This window comes from Paroedura picta, chromosome 1 (genome assembly GCF_049243985.1).
Source record: "Paroedura picta isolate Pp20150507F chromosome 1, Ppicta_v3.0, whole genome shotgun sequence".
Lineage (NCBI taxonomy): Eukaryota > Metazoa > Chordata > Lepidosauria > Squamata > Gekkonidae > Paroedura > Paroedura picta.
Window position 1 is genome coordinate 162,078,433 of NC_135369.1, and position 20,150 is coordinate 162,098,582.

General features: G+C 45.1%; 1 protein-coding gene across 1 annotated transcript in view; it reads right to left on the bottom strand.

The window, feature by feature from the left end:
* Nucleotides 1–3,093: 3,093 nt before the first annotated feature.
* ADAM17 (ADAM metallopeptidase domain 17) overlaps nt 3,094–20,150 on the bottom strand; it is a 30,923-nt gene continuing 13,866 nt past the window's right edge. The window contains exons 7-19 of the mRNA XM_077310488.1: nt 19,375–19,464; nt 17,567–17,680; nt 15,992–16,136; nt 13,704–13,792; nt 12,418–12,570; nt 11,659–11,858; nt 11,174–11,277; nt 8,327–8,461; nt 7,400–7,530; nt 6,712–6,790; nt 5,938–6,026; nt 5,334–5,390; nt 3,094–3,914 (exon numbers count right to left, since the gene is read on the bottom strand). Coding sequence (XP_077166603.1) covers nt 3,564–3,914; nt 5,334–5,390; nt 5,938–6,026; nt 6,712–6,790; nt 7,400–7,530; nt 8,327–8,461; nt 11,174–11,277; nt 11,659–11,858; nt 12,418–12,570; nt 13,704–13,792; nt 15,992–16,136; nt 17,567–17,680; nt 19,375–19,464 — 1,737 coding nt within the window. The 3' untranslated portion in view covers nt 3,094–3,563. The remainder of the gene's footprint in view (nt 3,915–5,333; nt 5,391–5,937; nt 6,027–6,711; nt 6,791–7,399; nt 7,531–8,326; nt 8,462–11,173; nt 11,278–11,658; nt 11,859–12,417; nt 12,571–13,703; nt 13,793–15,991; nt 16,137–17,566; nt 17,681–19,374; nt 19,465–20,150) is intronic.

The window sequence follows — 20,150 nt, forward strand, 5'->3', positions numbered from 1 at the left end:
AGGCCATCTTGCACTCGAGTGCTTGCACTCGAAAGCTCACGCCTTGAATAAATCTTTGTTGGTCTTAAAGGTGCCTCTGGACTCTGATTTTATTGTGCTGCTTCAGACCAACACGGCTACTCATTTGAATCTATTCTCAGGCCACCTATTAGACTCTTAACAAAGCGGCCATATACATTCAGAGGCACTGAATCCCAGAGCTAGGAGGCAACATCAGAGGAAGGCCTTGACCTCTAAGCCCCGTTATTGGCATTCTGAAAAAACTGGTTGGCCACTCACTGTGAGAAAGGATGCTGAACTAGATGGACCGTTGGTCTGATCCAGCAGGGCTGTTAAAGTCAGATGACTGTTCCATCTAGCACTATATCCACTCAGAACTGCTCTGTAGCAGCTTAGGCTAAACAGGTCTTTCCACAATAGCAGCAATCTGATCCTTAACAGGAGCCCCAGCCGCTACACACAAGCATCCTGAACACAGAAGGCTCCATAGAAGTACTACTTGCCATTGAGGCTACAGTCCTCACCCTCTTTGTGCTTAGGTGTTATTAATTACGGTCTCAGTAGTCTTGTTTTCTTTTGGGAGAGAGAACTGGAGTCAGCACCTGTGCTGTTTTCCTCCTGTACTTTCAAGCGCACAGCATCTTTTCTACAGTCCTTCCCCTACTCCATCTCAGGCAAAAGCAACCGCCTCAATCTGTGGAAAAGGAGAGCTGCTAGAATGGTAAAAGAAGGACTGCACTGGGTCTTCACCCCGGCCTTTCAAGCCGTAATGGTAACGTATTAGAATCTACTCCATTTCCTTAAAAAAAAATCTAGTGTGGGGGGGAAAACCAAAAGGGAAGCAGCTGAAAGCTGGCTGCAGACAATCTTGATACTGGAATATTCAAATATTAAGATACACGAATAGCAGAAAACGTAAGAACCTTGGTCAATGACTTGACTGTTCTAACAAAACTAATCAGGTTTGCAAAATGCAAGTACTTAAATAACTATAATCTTTTGGTTGTGTTGTTTATTACATATCACAGAGGACATACCTTGATTGCCATAAGGACAATACACACTAAAAAGCTTGCAGAATCTGGGATGTGGGGCCCTAGAGGCAAACCTGCCCTTGTACAAGTAAAAACTTACTTCACTTGTCGATTCCCACTCTTGCTCCATCCTACACCTTTGAGAGTAAAGGTAAAGGTATCCCCTGTGCAAGCACCGAGTCATGTCTGACCCTTGGGGTGACGCCCTCCAGCGTTTTCATGGCAGACTCAACACGGGGTGGTTTGCCAGTGCCTTCCCCAGTCATGACCGTTTACCCCCCAACAAGCAAGCTGGGTACTCATTTTACCGACCTCGGAAGGATGGAAGGCTGAGTCAACCTCGAGCCGGCTGCTGGGATCGAACTCCCAGCCTCATGGGCAGAGCTTTCAGACGGCTGCCTTACCACTCTGCGCCACAAGAGGCTCATAAAGCCTCATAAAGAGGCTTTTGAGAGAGTATACCCACCCAATCCTTAGAAGGAGGTTTGTGGAGCCTATTGCAGGAAGGGAGAGACAGGCCAGCCACGTTCTAAAAGCGGTACTCCACCATTTACTGAATCTGATCCTTCCATGAAATGAGTTCTTTGGATAATAGTAAATTCTGAACCAACAGTCCCTGCACAGGCAAAAAGAACGCGGTTGTACTCTGTGTACGCTCTACTTATTACCAGAAGCTTAGTCTTTCAAATAAAATATTAACTCTGTAAAAAAAGATTTTTATTACATTGCCCTGGGAGTTTTCACACTCCTCACGCAACGTTTACGACTATGTATGAAATCTAAAATTACTAGGTTATAGAAACAAATACCCCAAAGGCACAAATTCAAGTATTAGTGTAACAAGTATCCATGAAAGATGCACATTTGTCACAGGTTTGGTTAATTTCTATCAGATATGAAAATACAAAAGTCTCATAATTAAGGCCATGGGCTCTTTGTACTTGTAGCAGGCTTTTGATCCAGCTCATGTTTTATACAAATCAAACTTACGGCATGAGTGTGATAAATGAATTGTATTAAAAAAAAAAACCCAACAAAAACAAAAATAGCAGTCCAAGCAGAAATCCATGATTGCTTTCACTGTTCTTTGTCCGTGTGTTTCTCCAGAGATGAGATTTCTTCTAGCCTATGCCAACAGGTGGAGAATGAGCTCTTGGTATTCTCTCTGCACCACAATTACTGTCGCTCCATGCACCCATCATCAAGAATCTCTGGAGAAAATTATCCATACAGATTATGCTGCCTGAGTAGGGGCAGGAAGGAGAACCCATGTATGGCAACATTTTTTTTCTGCCTGAAGAATCGCCCCTCATTGTATTAAGGCTGAGGAGCAAAACTGAGGAAGCAAAATTCTTAAGAAACTTTCACTGAAATAAACCCGCGCTACCCAAATGCAGTGTTAAGAGGACTGCAACTCAAAAACAAAGCAGGTGCCTAAAAAATTGCAATTTGGTTTTTGCATTGACATCATAGGAAAGCGATGATCAGCAGCCCTGATATTTATCCCGAAATGCCTGCTTGCCCAAAACTGTGTGTTCCAGAATAATCACGTCCTCCCTCCACGGTTGAACGAGTTTACAACACTCATTTTTCTTTGTCACAAAGACTGCCGTGCAACACACAGTTACACCTCTCAAGTCCCACTGAAATCAATAGGCACAAAGGTGCCGAAGTCACTCCTGGGCTCTAGCCAATTCCCGTGGAAGTATTCTCAGACGCAGACTTGCCTTTCAGCACATCACTACCGCATCGCTCCATCTCACATGGAGCTCCCCCGGCCCATGTGCACACAACCTTGCATTTTAGAGACCTCAATGGGCAAAACGGTCATCCTCGTTTAAAAAGAAAAAATACTGTTTTGAATTTTTCAGGTCTATATTAACTGCTGAACGCTCTACTCCAAGAAGTCACTAAATGCTCCGGCCCCATTTCAGCAGCAGTCAGTCAAGACCAGGGGTGGTCAAACTGCGGTCCTCCAGATGTTCATGGACTACAATTCCCATGAGCCCTGTCAGCATTCGCTGGCAGGGGCTCATGGGAATTGTAGTCCATGAACATCTGGAGGACCGCAGTTTGACCACCCCTGGTCAAGACCAATCAAAACTGGGTTGGGGCTTTCATGTTAGGAAGATCCAAACTGTCTATCAGTGCTGTTCAGCTACAAAACTGTACGTTATAAAAAAAAAAAAACATTAACGTGTACAATCTAGAGTCAGGTAGATTCTGCCTCTACACCACAGGCTGACGGAAATGTTCAACTCAAGACTACAGGAAGAAAAAACCAAGAGGATCCAATAAGCTTGGAGGTTTTCGTTTCTTTAAGTAGACTCTCGTATATTGAAACGAAGGAAGATCATACACATGGCCAGCATCTGCAGTAAAGTCACCTCCTCGTTTCCCGTTCTCAATATATACACATATATACACATATACACATACATATATACACACACTGTATTTCTCTTAACGAAAAGGCTTTCGAGCAAGAAGCAGATCGTGAGCCGAAAGCTCCCAAGGCAGAGAGACTGCTTAGCACTCGGTTTCTTTGCTGTCGACTCTTTGTTGCCGCTGCAGTTTGAAGGATGACGCTTTCTCGCTCCTCGTGACAGGGTGATCTGTCAGGTCCTCAAAGGACTTGCCCGTAGTATTGTTATTTGGGAAAGGAACCTTCTCGAAACAGTCGTCTTCCGTGTGGGAGTCTGTGCTTGGGTCCTCTTGAATGGTGTCCATCCTTTGGTGGTCTAGTTTGGGGACCACGGCTGCCACGGGCGCCGGCACCACAGGCTGGAGGGGCTGGTGGCGGCTTGTGGAGGGCACGATAGGAAAGGGCTTGACAATGCGGACCGAGGCAGAGTCCATGCTGCTGAGCATCTCCACGTTCTGCAAGAGGCGAGTGGGACCGTTACAGAGGAATACAGAGACTAACACCACTTCTTTTACCAGATCCCAGACCCCTTGTTTTCCTGCCATTGCTAAGTAAGAAGGACACCATCTGCTGAGGTTCTAATTCAGGGGTAGTCAACCTGTGGTCCTCCAGATGTTCATGGACTACAATTTCCATTGGAATGGGAATTGTAGACCATGAACATCTGGAGGACCACAGGTTGACTACCCCTGTTCTAATTTACCTACACAGCACGTTTTAAATGGGAAACTGCCTCAGTGCTTGGCTTCCAATCATCAGGCTGACAAGAGTTCAAGGGCAGGATTTTGCCACTGCTCTGAAAAAAACCAGAATTGCGGCAGCCTAGCAACGGTTGGGCAAGGCAGAGGTCTCTGAAAATTAGGGGGATTATAATCCAACAAATTTAAATGGGAATAATGTATTAATATTTATCCAGATAGGTACAGGTATTAACAAATATGTTAGTAGGTGAACTGACTTGTTATGGAACTATAATCTTTAGTTCTTTCTTATTTCTGTTATTCTCTCTTTTAAATAAAATAAAAGCTGGAGGTATCCAGCATTAAAAAAATTTTTTTTTAATTAAATGGGAATAAATGTAGCCAACTTGCTCAATTTCATTTCTCCAGAACTGGATTTTTGGGGGGGAATAGAATAGATGTTAAACACAGAGTGTGTAGAACTCAAATGTCAGGAAAGCATTTGTGTAAAAGAAACAGGGCTGCAGTATACCGAAATGCTTGCCGAGAGACTTTTTATGACGAGACAGGAACCCAGTCTATTGCATATGTCCTACTGAACAGGTTCTTGTTTTGCCATATTGTCTTATGGAATCAGAGTTGAAAGGGTCCATGCAGGCCATCTAGTCCAACCCCCTGATCAATGCAGGATCAGCCTAATGTATCTGTGATAAGTACAAGTTTTCTACTTTTGTAATCCATTTCTGCGTGCATTTCGGCATGACACATCTTACTCACAGGGATTTTATGGTCCTAGTTCTCTTGCACTGCTTACGGGATGCCCTGTTCTGCCTGACTGCACTGCTGTTATACGCCCTCAGTTTCAGCGAGAAAGGTGGGTTATAAATGAATAAATAAATGTATTTTCTCCCGTGTATCATTAATAAAATCAAAACCCTGCAAAAAAAACGAATAAGCCTTCTTCAGGAAGCTAGTGGACTCCTGTGTATGCCACGCCCAGTGCTTGAGAATGAAGACCACCAGCCGACAGAAGCATCGGACCTCAGATTTTGAGCAAAGCTACATCCTTCTCTGAAGATTGCTTTCCTTGAAGGAACGCTTGTTTACGCAAAGCACCAGGCCCGTTCTGCGGAATCTTTTTAAGCCTTTGTCGAGAGTATGATACTGAAGGCATTCAGCAAACAGCGTACTTACACTGGGGCCAAATAGAGACTTGGTGTTTTCTTCATACTGCTTGTCCAGCTTTTTGTCCTATTGAACCAAAACAGAAATATTGGGGTTGGAAGTGCTTGCCATGAGCGCGTCTAATCATCTCTCCACCGCCCCAACAAGAATCCAAGAGCTGGTGCAGATGTTATCACAGCCAGCTTGGCTATGGAAATTGCCTCTCATAAGGAATGGCGGAATGTGGGAGGGGAGGGGAGGATTTCACAAAACAGAGCGTGCTTCCATAATTAGAAAATCACATCTTAAAAGCCATTCGTGTGATCCGTTAATTACATCAGTGAATCAGTTGTTGGGATCGCTTGAACTGGCTCCCAGACTACCTAAATTCCCTACTCTGTAACAAGGAGCAAAGACAGCAGGAATATTCTGTTTATGTGATGTATCTAGAGAGCCGGAAAGGTTAGCATTTAAAAGCCTGTAAATGGTAGAAGCCAGATCAGTACAGATGTATTGGGGGGGGGGGGGGGGAGAAAGGATAAAATACAAGAGAATCCCCTCTCGTTAGACTCTGCTAAATACTTCTGAAAAGCACCCCAAATTAAGTTGATGTCTTCAATTTCACTTTACTCACCACACAGTGCACAAGAATGCTCAGAGGAATCCAAAACAGCAAGGAGAACACCACTACGGACCCTACTATGTTATCTGCCAGAAATTTTCCTGTATAAAGAAACCCAGAAGAATAGAGAGTCTGTTATCATTTCCGTTATAGGGACCGTGCCAGGAGATGTTCCACATCAAAAAGCATGAAGCAGAATTGTACCGCAGAATACACCTCAATTAATGTTAATGTAGTTACGCTTGTTTATGCACAAGTAAACTACAGTTAAGCTTTGGCCTCAGATTACAAGAGGAGGGCTAGAATTTTAAAAACTCTAAAACTATTAGATAACTAATTTTTGGTACAGCTATGGGTGCCTCTTAAACATGGTGCAGCTTAGGGCCTTGCCATATCTAAACCAGGCCCCTGATTATCATAATCAAATATGCAGCATGGTATTTTAAACTACTGCAGGAATTACTGAAGTTGTTACATATGGCTCTTGTATATTTTATGCATAAATACGCAATACATAACTCACACCCTCCATCCCAGAAGAGCCCCCCCCAGCCTCTTTTAAAAGCATGTTTTTACAGTTCAGCCTCTTACATAAAGATACATGCGGCTTTGCACTTTGTTTCTGCAGTGGCCAGAAGGTAACCATTATCAGTGCTCATGATATGAAAGTTTGATATAGAAACCCGTTTTCATGTGCAAAAATCAAGGTATTTGGCACACAAGACACAGCAAGCTTAAGGGGAAAAAAAGGTGTGGATTTCAAGATGCAAAACGAATGCTACTTACCAAACGTATTGATGCTAAGTTGATCGATGAAAACCCAAAGCCGTTCAATCACATCCTGTACTCGCTTCTCACATTTACCCTGGGAAGTAGAGTATTTAAAAAACCATTTTAATACAAACCATCGTGGGAGAGGGGTAGGCTGGCTGGGATGGAAGAGCTAGCAAAGCCCTTTTAATCGGTGTGGAACCTAAATGTTCCCAACAAGGCAGGTCTGATCATCAGACTGGGAATGAGCTGCACTTCCTCTGCTCTGGTCAGCAAGAACGGTCATTTGCAGGCATGGGTTTTCGTGGTGGGTGACCCACGCTGTAAAATGGGATCTCAGAGGATACAGGGAAGCCCTAATCTTGCAAAGATTCTTTACGCTCTGTAAAGCAGAGTTTGTCTGATATACCTTTGATGGCTTGAAAATGCAGGCTGTGCTTTGCCTTCATTTTCATTTCTGTTGATACGCATCTGTGTTTAACTGGCTTCACTTACGCCCCACCTTTCTCTCCCAGGTGGACCCAAAGTAGCTTACTTCATTCTCCTCTCCTCCCTTTTAACCTGACAACATCCTTGCAAGGCAGGGTACGGCTGAGAGTGCGGGGCTAGCCCAAGGTCACCCAGCAAACTTCCATGGCAGAGTTGGGATTCAAACTCGGGTCCCCCAGATTCTAGTCTCTCCAGTCAAGGATACGTAACTCACATTCATGTCACAGAATCCCACAGTGCATGGCTTCCCCTTCCTCAAATACAAGAAATTCTGGTTGGCATCAACATACGGGCTGCATCTTCCAAGTCCGTCTCGACAGCAGACTTTACAGGAATGGTCCGTTTCTGGAATTAAGCAAGCCAAGCACGTTTTCCCCCATAGCTGCTTTTTGCTCAACTACATATTATTCCTTGCATAAAGGAGCAGCAGTGGAATAATCCAGGTCTCAACAAGAGAAAATCAGAGCAGGGATTGGCTGAAGGTCACTCAGGAGGGACCAGTCTCAGCAAGGAGCTCTCTGCCCCTCCTCTGGTGCTTCGGTCATCCCTTTCATAGCTTTCCAAGCAGCAGCTTTCTCTTAGGTGAAGGAGGCAAGACACGTATGACCCTCTGCTTTGGACACCCCCAGCACTTTCCCATCCATCACTCCTCCTCCCATACACATGTGCATTGAGTACACAGGCACACACAGGAACAATATGGCTGCTCTGGATGGGAAGAGACCTTGCTACTGACTTTTTCTGCTTGCATCGAAGCTGCTCTTTGCCCCATTGAGGTGAAACACAGAAGCAATTGTATATTTCTCCCCTGCAGGACAAGTTGTTGTTGTTGCTATTATTTATTTATATTTGTATTCCGCCAGTCCCAGCACAGTCGGCTCGCGGGCGGCTCACAACTGTGTCCCAAAGTGGGGTGGGGGAGTTTGCTTTAGGAAAACAGCTAGCCAAAGGAAGGTGAATATCGCCTCAGGCACACTTGGCACATACATAGGGCCTGGAGATCCTGAAACCATGGTTAGGGTGGCATTTGCCAAAGTGCTTACTTGAGTATCCCTTTGTTGTCTGGGAAACAGGGAAAATATGCAAGGGCGGCACCTACTCAGGGTCAGAGGGACTTTCAAAGGGAGTAGCGTCTTCTCACCGTTACAAGCGCAGGAACGGAGGCTCTTTTCCCTCTCACAGAAGGGTACGCATCCCCCATCTTTGCACTTCCCCAAATCAACACAGACAGTGTCATCCGGAGCATTCCCAGGAGGAGGGCACTCGCTGCTATTGCCTATAAAAAGATTTGGCAAGAAGGCGCTATCGCTTAGTACGAGCATTTTTGGCTACAAACAGGTAAATTCTATGAGTTAGAGAAAGAAACGAGAAGTTGTCGCAAGGTTATTCATAATACAAGTCTGAAGTCCCCCCACAGGAAGCTTCCTACCACGGGTGCCAAAAAGGAGCTGAAAATTACCTAGCCTAGAACATGGTCCTTCAACCTTTTCAAGCCACAAAAAGGCCACGTGATAACTGGAATCCAGCTATCTTCCCCAAAGAACAGAAAGAAGAATGATCAATATCTGCATGCAGATCAGAGAGGATTAGACCTGGAAAAATCCTCATATAACAAGATCAGGAACAAACATATCTGGACAATAATATTATAACGGTGGGGGTATCCCAAAATCTGTAACTCGAGGAAATAACAGATATATCTCATTTGTACAATTCTCAAAATACAAAAATAAAAAATTATTTTTTTAAAAATGGTCACATGACAGGAAAGAGACAGCATCACTGAAGTCAAAGCCAGGACTGTGGGTAGCAGACCAAGAGAGCCAGGGCCATCAAGCACAAACCAAGCACCAGGAGATGTATCACAGTGAGGAACAAACCAAGGGTATGAGCCATGGAAGAAACCTTCCTACCCCCAAGTGACTGTGCCCAGCTGTGCTGATGCTCCACTTGGCATGGAACATTTCAGCCACAGTATTTTGAACCAGCTGGAGTTTCCAAGCTGATTTTGTGGGCAGTCCATTACTGTAGTCTCCTCTTAGTGTTATGGTGGTGCGGATCCAGGTGGCCAGGTCAACTGTACCAAGGTACAGGACCTTCTTACAGGCAAGGCTGAGTTGGTAGAAAGAAAGCCTTTTGTGGAGCTACATTAATGTGCTAACTCAGCGATAAAGCTGGAACCAGTATGAATCCCAGGTTTTTACTGAGCCAGCAAAAGTGGGGAGAACAAAATCTTTCAAAGCTTCCGCCTTCCCAACCAGCTTTACCTCTGTCTTTTCAGGGTCTAGTTTCAATTTGTTCATTTTTAGCCAGTTAAGCACTGTGGCCAAGCAGTGATTCAGGACTTCCACTGCATCACTACTGAGAGCCAGCTTGGCGTAGTGGTTAGGACTGCAGACTTCTAATCTGGCAAGCCGAGTTTGATGTCCCACTCCCCCACATGCAGCCTGCTGGGTGGCCTTGGGCTCCCCACAGCCCTGATAAAGCTGCTCTGACCAAGCAGTGATATCAGGGCTCTCTCAGCCTCACCCACCTCACAGGGTGTCTGTTGTGGGGAGAGGAAAGGGAAGGCGACTGTAAGCTGCTCTGAGACTGCTTTGGGTAGAGAAAAGTGGCATATAAGAACCAACTCCTCTTCTTCTTCACCAGAAGGTTTGGATAAGGCTATGTAGAGCTGAATATTGTCAGCAACCCACAACTATGACTCATTTGCCCAAAGGGCTTTACACGGAGATGGAAAAGCAGGTAAGAAAGAATTGTGTTCTGTGTAACTCTACAGGAGAGGTCCCACACTGATGACCACTGGTTTCCAACAGCAACTGAATCCAACCTGTAAGAAATTATTTGAACCAATTCAACAAACATCCTGATTTCGACTTCTGCCTCCAGGTGTCTCAGCGTGATCTATGGTATTCAAGACTGGAGACAAACCCAGCTAGAGCAGCAGAGTAGCCTGGTCTTTGTCTGCACTCGGATGGAAAGCATCAACTAAAAATAGAAAAGCCACCTCTGCCCCAAAGCCTGGTCTGAAACCATACTAAGAAGTTCTAGAGCAGATGACCACCCAAGAAAACTTGTTTTGCTACGGCTCTCTCAGCCACTTTACCCAGAAATGTTACACTAGAGACCGGGTATAACGGACCACAGCATTTTTCGGTAGGGATGTATTTTATTTACATATATAAAAGGTAAAGGTAAAGGTGTCCCCTGTGCAAGCACCGAGTCATGTCTGACCCTTGGAGTGACGCCCTCTAGCGTTTTCATGGCAGACTCAATACGGGGTGGTTTGCCAGTGCCTTCCCCAGTCATTACCGTTTACCCCCCAGCAGCAAGCTGGGTATATATTTACATATATATAATATAATAAATATATGGTCATATCTTAAAGAGTCCAGATTTTGCACCTAGGGACTCATTTTCCCCTGTCGCTGGATATGCTTAAACTAACTGCCATAATTTTAGTACGCTTTGTTTTTCACCCCACCTGAATTATCAGGCAGTTCTTATTTCAAGAAAGCACATGCTCTTGGAACAGTACGTTCTTGGACTACCTTTAAAATTATACAGCTGCTATAGGCACAACATTTATTCCAAAACCAACCATACAATTTGTACTAACAAGAATCAAAATTAGGACATAATAATAAGAAAAAGGAGAGTTGGTTTTTATACCCTGCTTTTCACTGTCCGAAGGCGTCTCAAAGTGGCTTACATTCACCTTCCCTTTCCTCTCCCCACAACAGACACCCTGTGGGGTGGGTGAGGCTGAGAGAGCCCTGATATCACTGCTCGGTCAGAACAGCTTTATCAGTGCTGTGGTGAGCCCAAGGTCACCCAGCTGGCTGCATGTGGGGGAGCACAGAACCAAACCTGGATCACCAGATTAGAAGCTGTTGCTTTTAACCCCTATGCCATGCTGGCTGGTGATGAACAGCAATCCTTTTTTAAAGAGGACATATAACTAAATAAAAAGAGGCAGTAAACTCACCTGTGCAATAGGACTCCCCTTTACAAGTGGCGTTGATTGCTTCTTGGCACTTCTTCTGTGCGCTCTCAAACTGGCATCCTTTACAACAGGGGCTGTTCCGATCGCTATGCGAGGTTGATGAAAAAGCAACGGGAGAAAGAATCAGTTATCCCAACCGTGCGGATTTCCAGTTTACAAATTCACAGGAGGAACAGGAAGAACCTTGGCAATGTAATAGATGCAGCTGTGGCTACATGCATCAAAGTTAAAATATTATGATTTAGAGAGGGGGTCCTGTTCAATTGACAAAGGAAGCTTCCACTCTCAACCTTGCTGGTCCTGAACAGGCTCCTGGACTCGAGTCTAGCTTGCCTTTTCCCTGAATACAACATCATGCAGGCCTAATGATGTCACTTCCTGCCTGCAAAGACAAGCACCCACTAACTGCTTCGGCCCACAGGGTTTTTGCAGCTAGGACTTCCCCCACTTCCCAGCAGCCAACTCACCTGCACGTTGCATTTGGCTTCAGTTTGCATTCACTCGTGCAGCAAGGATCAATGTAGCGGTGCAAGAGGCCGGGGTCACACTCCTCGCCTTCATCCACTCTGGAGTTGCCACACACTTTGTTGTTGTGCTCTTTGAAGCATTCTGGGGCTTTGGTTTCAAGAGTCCGGAGGATGGATTCTTTACTGCAGCTGGAAAACATCTAAATGCATTGCAGGAAGGGAGAGAGGGATACGGTAACAGTCAGAAGTAATAACTCACCATTATATGCACTCTTTTATATTATATATAGGAGCGTGCATGAAATAATGAACCTGCCCCAAATTCAGTTTCCAAGAGCATCATTTTTGTGTTCATACACGCTCAAGCTGAGTAATCCGTGAGGTGTTGTCTGTATTCACAGATAAACATAATATACACAGGCAGCCCAATCGTTACTCCATACAAATCTACGTGAAAAACAATTTCTAACCAGGCAGTCCATTCATTTCAGCAAGGCTTCAATGGACTCTTTCTAGACTATGTTTGCAGAATTCAGGAAGCTGCCCATGGCACCAGGTTGCCTGTGTATAGAGCTCTGACAGGACTGCTTGGTCAGATCAGCACTAACAGGGCTGTGACAAGCCCAAGGTCACCCAGCTGGCTGCACGTGGAGGAGCAGGGAATCAAAGCTCTCCTGCTCCCAGCGTAACTTTAGTGAACCCTTCTGACCTGAGCAAATGACAAGCATGTACACAAATTAAACAGAATTTTTAAAATACCTTGTTGTTTTCATGATCTCCACTCACAGCAATTGGATACATGACATATTTTCCTCCCTGATCTTCAGTCGGGGCACACTTTGCCAGTCCATCAGGGTCATGCTCTGCCCCAAAGTTGTGCCCCAGCTCATGAGTAGTAACCAAGTCCGCTTCCTTGTGATAAAACAGAAGCACGGGTTAGAAACGTGCGTCGTGTGGACTGTTAGTGCTGTGCAATGTTAATTTGCAGTGCCGGTCTAAGAATCCATTGCAGATTCCTTTCTCCCGCACCATTACAAGCTAGGCCACATATCACCAGCTGAAGGCACGGCAGGCCACTGCCTCAAGCGAGACAAGAAAACAGCCAAAGGGTACTCGGTCGCCTTGGAGCTCACTCTCTACCTTCAGCCTCTGAAGCCAGAAGTCACCAAGACCCTCAAAAGCTGTTGTATCAACACTGCTCCTGAGAAACTCAGTGCAGCATAATGACAGGTTATCCATCTTTGTTCCTTCCAGGGGAAGTGGTCAAAGAGCACGTGGAGACACCCAGAGAAACACATCAAGGACAAAGCACATACAGTAGTTAGGAATTCAGAAAGCCTAGTGCTGCTTATTGGTGCTATTCTGAACTGTAAAGAACTCATTTTTTCTTTCTCTTTAAGAGAGGCAATGCTGGGATTTGGAGGAAAGTTCAACTTCCCTCATCCACCTTTAAATCCGTGTTAACTGCCAGTGCGGGACGTGTTTTTTTGTACCCCTCCTTTCCTTGTCACCCTTTTTGCGTAAATTAGCTTGCGCTTCGGCAGTGGATAGAATTATTCTCTCCCACTTAGATGAGACAACTTTGAGAAACAAATAAGCTATTGGAGGAATCCCTGCTGAGATGTGAGTCTACGCAATGGAACAGCCAATAAATGTTTTTAAATCTGTTAAGTCTCGTCTCAAGTTGGAACACTTTCTCCAAAGAGGGCTGCTAGCTCTCGGAAGCAGAATAAATGGACACGGCCATTTCTACAAAGGGACCTGCTGTTAAAGAGTGCCCCAAACTACTTAAAATGACTATATGAAACTATTGCTTAATCATGTCTTCCAAGTCCCAGCTTTTTAAAGAGGCAATTTAAGTACCTGTTACACAAACCATGTTCTCTGTCCTCAGACAGGCAATTAGTTCTAGAGGAAGAAACTTTAACATTTGGCTTATCAGGAGGTGCAGCATATTTCTGGATGACGCTAAAGACAGGCTCCAAGACGTTAACTTGAAGTCTGAAATCTGGTGTAAAAAAGATCCACTTAAAAAAAAACTATACCTTGGTAAGGATAGTTTTGCCATAGTTCTTTGTGCTGGTTAAACCGCTGTTGAGGTAGACATCCTTCCCAGCAGCTGCATTGTAATATGCTACAGGAACAAAACAGTGCATGAAGTCAAAGTTACAGGGCTGCATCGTTAATTTGTACAGTTGCTGCATGAAAAACTGCTTCTCCAGTCTTCTCCGAGCTTCCTTTTACACTGTCTCGCAATTGGCAGATTAGAGTCAGGTGGGTAGCAATGGAAGTTTGAGTCCAGTGGCACCAGCACAGTTTAATTCTGGGATAAGCTTTTGTGTGCAGGCAGTTGTGCCAACAGCTTTCACAATCCTAGCTATGGTTACTGCCCAAACAAAGAAGAGTTTCCACTCTTGCCAGATGCTCAGTCTTGTCTACAGCGGTACTAAAGGGCCAATATTAAAAAATCCCCCTCCCACAGAGACTGTGCCCCTGCCCCAGAATTCAGGTCGGAACAAGGGAGAACTTTTTACTCCACTGTCCTATATACAGTACTAGAAGTTAAGCCTGCTGTATCCAAAATACAGCAGGTGCTAGTGGGCATTGGGTGGGTGCAGGAGACCCTCCCGGCCTCAGCACGGGGCTTGGAGCAGGCCCTGCCGCTCCCCTCCCTGCCAAGTCTGGGATGGGCCAAGGGGCCAATCGGGAGCCACTTTGCGGCTCCTGATTGGCCCCTTGGCCCCGGACTGACACTTTGCGGCTCCCGATTGGCCCCCTCGAGTTTTTATCCCGGACTCACCCCACTCCTTTCTCCGCCCACAATGCCCGTACAGCTTTATTTTTACTGCTCCCGCGGGAGCCCCCGGCAGCCGCGCAGAGCGCGGCTGCCGGGGGCTCCCTGCCAGCCGGCCTGACGCCCGAGGGAGCCCCCGGCAGTCGCGCGGAGCGCGGCTGCCGGAGGCTCCCTGCCAGGCCACCGCGTCAGGCTGCCGCCGCCGAAAGAACGCCGCCCAGGGCAGCCACCGCCCCATCGAATCGCCGCCACCGCCACCGGAAGAACGCCGCCAAGGGAGCACCCACCCACAGTGAGTCCCTAGCGCCCACTGCATTTAGCTGCAGCGGGCTTGATTACTAGTATTTATTATAAAGTGAACATTAAGAAGATTAAAACCAAGATTAAAAGTGAAGAATCAGAGTCTAAGCCAGTGGTTCTCAACCTGGGGGTCAGGACCCCTTTGGGGGGGGGGTCTAACAACCCTTTCACACGAGTTGCGGCAGGGTGAGCAGCTTGGCCGGGGGAGGGGGACGCCGCAACTGTTGCCGCTCCTCCTGAAGGAGCCCTCCAATTTATAACCAATTTATATACAATCATGGACAATGGATCTTCATGCCGTTGGTCAGTTTCGATTTAATTTCTGTGAAAGAACACTTGCATAGTTTTATGGTTGGGGGTCACAACATGAGGAACTGTATTAAAGGGTCACGGCATTAGGAAGGTTGAGAACCACTGGTCTAAGCAATACTGTGCATACAGTCTCAGTGGTTGCACATGGCTATGACCACCGACCAAACGTGTCTCAAATATTTGTATTTTAATTCTAATCTATTTTGTTGCTCAACCTCCAGCTTCCTGATCAGCTACCCTGAACAGCTATCCTGAGCCACAAAGAAAGGCCAGATATAAATACTAAAAATTATAACTTTTATAATTTTGACTGAGAATTGCTCTAAAAATCTGCCAGATGTATCTGGGCAAGAAATGAATGTCTTTTGAGCTTCAAAGCCTTAATAACCAAAACAATAATAAACTTTCTAGTCTCCTTGATTTATGATGTACATGTTACCCCTGAGAACACCTACAAAGCTCAGGGATGGGCTCCCTATAATAAGACTTACATTCCACATTCTCTAGAATTTGCCTGAGATGGCTAACAGAAACAAATATACAATTTAATATTAAAAAATTAGAATAATTCAAGCAGCTACAGTAACAAAATTATCTCATGTTCAACTGTAACTCTGGCTACAGGGGTGAAAGCTACTTCATTTTTACCACCAATCCACCCTTCCTTCCCTCCAAGTAGAAAATGGAAGGTGCCCCCCTTCAGTCACACTCCTTCTGGCGCTCAGCACTGGCTCATAAAGGTGTACCTTGAGACCTGCTCTACTAACACGGAGCAATCTGGTTCAAAGGTCAATTTCAAGATAACATATTTATCTGAAAAACATCTACACTGGGTGTTTCATTTTAATCTTCAGGCACTGCTGCATCACTGAATGAGTACAAGAAAGAAAAGACATGTCTTACTATAACCAGGGGGGAAAACAATACCTTTGGGACAGATACCGCCATGGCTGTTTTGTCTCTGAGAGCCAACGTACGCCAGTCCAAGAGTGCCCATGTCAAAGTCTTGGTATGTAAAGAGGTGTGCGAGACACACGTGAGCAGCCTTCTCAGCTATGTCATAGCTGAATTGCTGTGTGGAACAGATATGCCAGAATGTCTTAATGGAGGAAAACATTTACTTCATAGCTTAGCAGTAACAGACTAGGCAGATTCCCGTTTCTCATCCACTCCATCCTCCCACAATGGGGAAGAAATGCTTTCCTTACAAATAAACTTCAGTTGTCACTGAGAACCGAGTTAAAAATTGCAGAAAAATATAAAAAAAACCCATCTTCAAAAGATTTCTGTAAACTGAAGACTTTGGAGATAATTACACCATACTTGACATGACCAGAAACATTTTTGCCATTTTAGAAAGCAATGTGGGGAGAAAAGTGTGAACTGTATAAAGTTTGACAAATTGCAATGTAAAAAGATGGGGGATTATTTTATTATTTTATTGTTGTATATAGACTCCTAGATCCCCCAAAATAAAATAAGTTCTTAAATATATTCCCCTGAAAGCATGCTTCTCTCCTCCCAGTGTCTCTCATTTCTACAGTCATACACAATAAAATCTTTTGTGACCAACACTTGATTATCCGGACCACTCAGAGAACTGGCATGACCCAAAGGGCAAGCTCCTCAACCACCACACCCCTGCATCTTGGGATACAGGCCCGCCTCACTCCCACCTCTCCACCTGATGCTTCCAGCTACCGAAGAAGAAGGTTCTTATATGCCACTTTTCTCTCCCCGAAGGAGTTTCAAAGCAGCTTACAGTCGCCTTCCCTTTCCTCTCCCCACAACAGACACCCTGTGAGGGAGATGAGGCTGAGAAAGCCTTGATATTACTGAAGAAGAGTTGGTTCTTGTATGCCGCTTTTCTCTACCTGAAAGAGTCTCAAAGCGGCTTACCATCTCCTTCCCTTTCCTCTCCCCACAACAGACACCCTGTGAGGTGGGTGAGGCTGAGAGAGCCCTGAGATTCCTGCTGGTCAGAACAGCTTTATCAGTGCTGTGGCGAGCCCAAGGTCACCCAGCTGGCTACATGTAGGGAAAGAGGAATCAAACCCAGCTCTCCAGATTAGAAGTCCGCACTCCTAACCACTACACCAAGCTGTCTTCTGCTAGGCTTCCAACAGGCATCACTGTTGGGTGCCTCCTTCCACTTCAGCCTGCTTACTGGGAGTCAGGTCTGCCACAGGAGTTTGGGAGGGCAGTTGTGTTCCTGCTGTGCAGGACAACTCCATAGCACAATGGAAAGGGGAATACTTGGAGGCTTTCACTCTGATGTTCCTAATGGTGTGGGGTTTGGTTGCATGGATTCCTCTGGGCAGGGGGTAGAGCAGAACAAGCCGAAACATCCTTCACGTTGGATTAACCAAAAACCTCCATTCCCCGTTAGTGACAGCTAAGGCTTTTAATGGATTGGCTTGAGTCATGACAGGTGGGCCCTGAGCCCCGCTAATAAATGGAGCGGGTACTTAGTGATACTCCGTAGAAACACACACAGCCTACCTCCAACAGCTCCTTGACTTCCCAAGCATCCTTCGCCTCATTTGGCTGACTTTTGGCCATATTATAATGTCTTTGCCCAGCAGATACATTTTGAGGTTCACTGTGAACAATAATCTTTTAAGAAAAAATTAAACAGATTAATGTGGGGTGATGTAAGCAAGGAACTGACAGCAAAACTATGAAATTATATGTCACTTTTCAACCCTACAAAAGACTTATTTCCTCAAATGTAAGATGAGGTTGTCTGTTTTTTTAAGTAGGTATGCCATGAAAAGGGGTGGGGCTTATATTTGGATACAAGTTATTAAAAGACAGTAATAAAAAGTACAGTAATTAATAATACAGTAATAAAAATTGTACACAACGTAAGAAGAAGAGTTGGTTCTTATATGCCACTCTTCTCTACCCGAAGGAGGTTCAAAGCAGCTTACAGTCGCCTTCCCTTTCCTCTCCCCACAACAGACACCCTGTGAGGTGGGTGAGGCTGAGAGAGCCCTGATATCACTGCTCAGTCAGAACAGTTTTATCAGTGCTGTGGGGAGCCCAAGGTCACCCAGCTGGCTGCATGTGGGGGAGTGCGGAATCAAGATCTCCAGGTTAAAGAGGATATCTTATATTCAGGCTTGTCTCCCTTTCGATTAAATACAGTAGAAGGAAATCTTACCACGCTGACACTTTTCAACCACTACAGAAGATTCTGCTTTCCATTAGCGAAGGGCCCTGAAACCTCAATTGACTTTATAACTAGCACACATATCCATGGATTTCCCCTCCATCAGGAAGGAGCAACGATGCCGATGCTCAGAAGGGTCGAGAAGAGGCAAAGCACCTCCTTCAGCTGCTGAAGACTTCTTTCACACCCCCAAACCATGGCATCGTGCTCTGCTGCGTCCCCCCACAGAAAAAGGGGGATTTCTCCAAAGGTTGTTTCATGCTCTAGCCCTGCTGGCAGCAACAGGACTTAGAAAAGTGCAAATACCATGCTCCATTGCTGCAACTGCTGAATAAAGCACCCCTCCCGGCTGCTGGAGAGAACATGACTCATGCTTCTCTTATCCTGGTTGGTGCCGGCATGGCTACAAGGTGCATTAAAAAAGCAAGATGTGTTCTGCTCCCTCAGCTCCTGAGAGGCACCTTGGAAATCAGCGAAATGCAGCTCTTCCAGGCACCTTATACCCCTTTGTCTGTTACATCTGATCCCTTCCTCTATGAACCTCTCCCCACAGGAAATCAGTTGCCTACACAATGTAAGAGGAAAAATTAAGTAAAAAGACTCTCTTCCACACCCTGCTCTTCATACCCCCACCTGCAGAAGCAAGGCAGGCAGCAACCAAAAACCAGGGCTTTTTTCAGTGATGGAATTTTACCTTGGGAATACCCTCCCTGCCCGGAGGCTCATTTGGTGCCTAATGTACCTTTCTTTACGTGCCAGGCCCAACATTTATTTTAACCAAGAATTTTAACTGAGGGGTTTCATTTTGTCAAGTTATTTTTTGATGGTTTGCATTTAGCTTGAGAGCTGTTTGATGATCATTCCAAGCAGCTGAATGTGGTTTCACATTGTTTTTAAGCCCTAGTTTCTTTTCACGTGCTTTCTGGAGAAGCAATATCTACATTTTGCTGAATAAAGACAGACTAGCTATAACAGCACCAGAAGAGGGACCGTAGCCAGTAGGAAAAAAATCTCAGCAACGTTCAGAAACACCATTTTTAGTAGTATGGTTTGAAGAATATAACGTTAATGAAACACAAAATGACACTTAGTAAAAAGGAAGGTCTGGAAATCATTCCAAGAGTTGTTTAAGTACCTGTTCTATCTGGATGCCATATCCTTTAAAGTTTTCATTGTCCCAGGAAGTATTGCGATATATGTCATCCACTCTGTCTATTAATTCAATCTATGCACAGGAAAGAAAAGGATTATTCTATACAAGTCTCTTATTATTAGCTTTCTGAATGCTATGGATTATGTATAAACACATGCATCAAGAAATACGAACTACTTCTTGCTGTATATTTTAGGATCAGAGCTACCTCCCCACCCACAGTGACCCCAATTCCATGCCCAAGTGACCCCTCCCCCACACACACACCCCAAAAATCTCCAGAATCCAGCCTGGCCTGGAGGAAATTGACCTACCTTCCCACAGTGATGATCAGCAATTCCCTGGGTTTGCAAGGAAGGGCCACAAGAGACAAACACTGGCACATCCCTTCCTGCCCACCCACTCTGCCTAAGTTCATAAAATCAGCATTTCTGTCAGATGATTATCTAGCCTCTGCTTAAAAACTTCCAAAGATAGAGAAACCACAACCTCCCGAGGAAGCCTGTTCCACTGAGGAACCGCTCTGAAAATTCTTTTGAATTAATTTCAACCCATTGGTTCCAGTCCCACTCTTAGGGGCAACAGGAAAACTCTGCTCCATCTTCTATATGACAGCCCTTCAAGTATTTGATAGATGGTTATCATATCATATTTTCAGATTCTTCCAGAAAGAAAACTATATTTGTAGCACATATCAGCCATGACAAACTACGTTACATCCAAATTGGAAATATGACAACAGCCATCAAACGCAAACC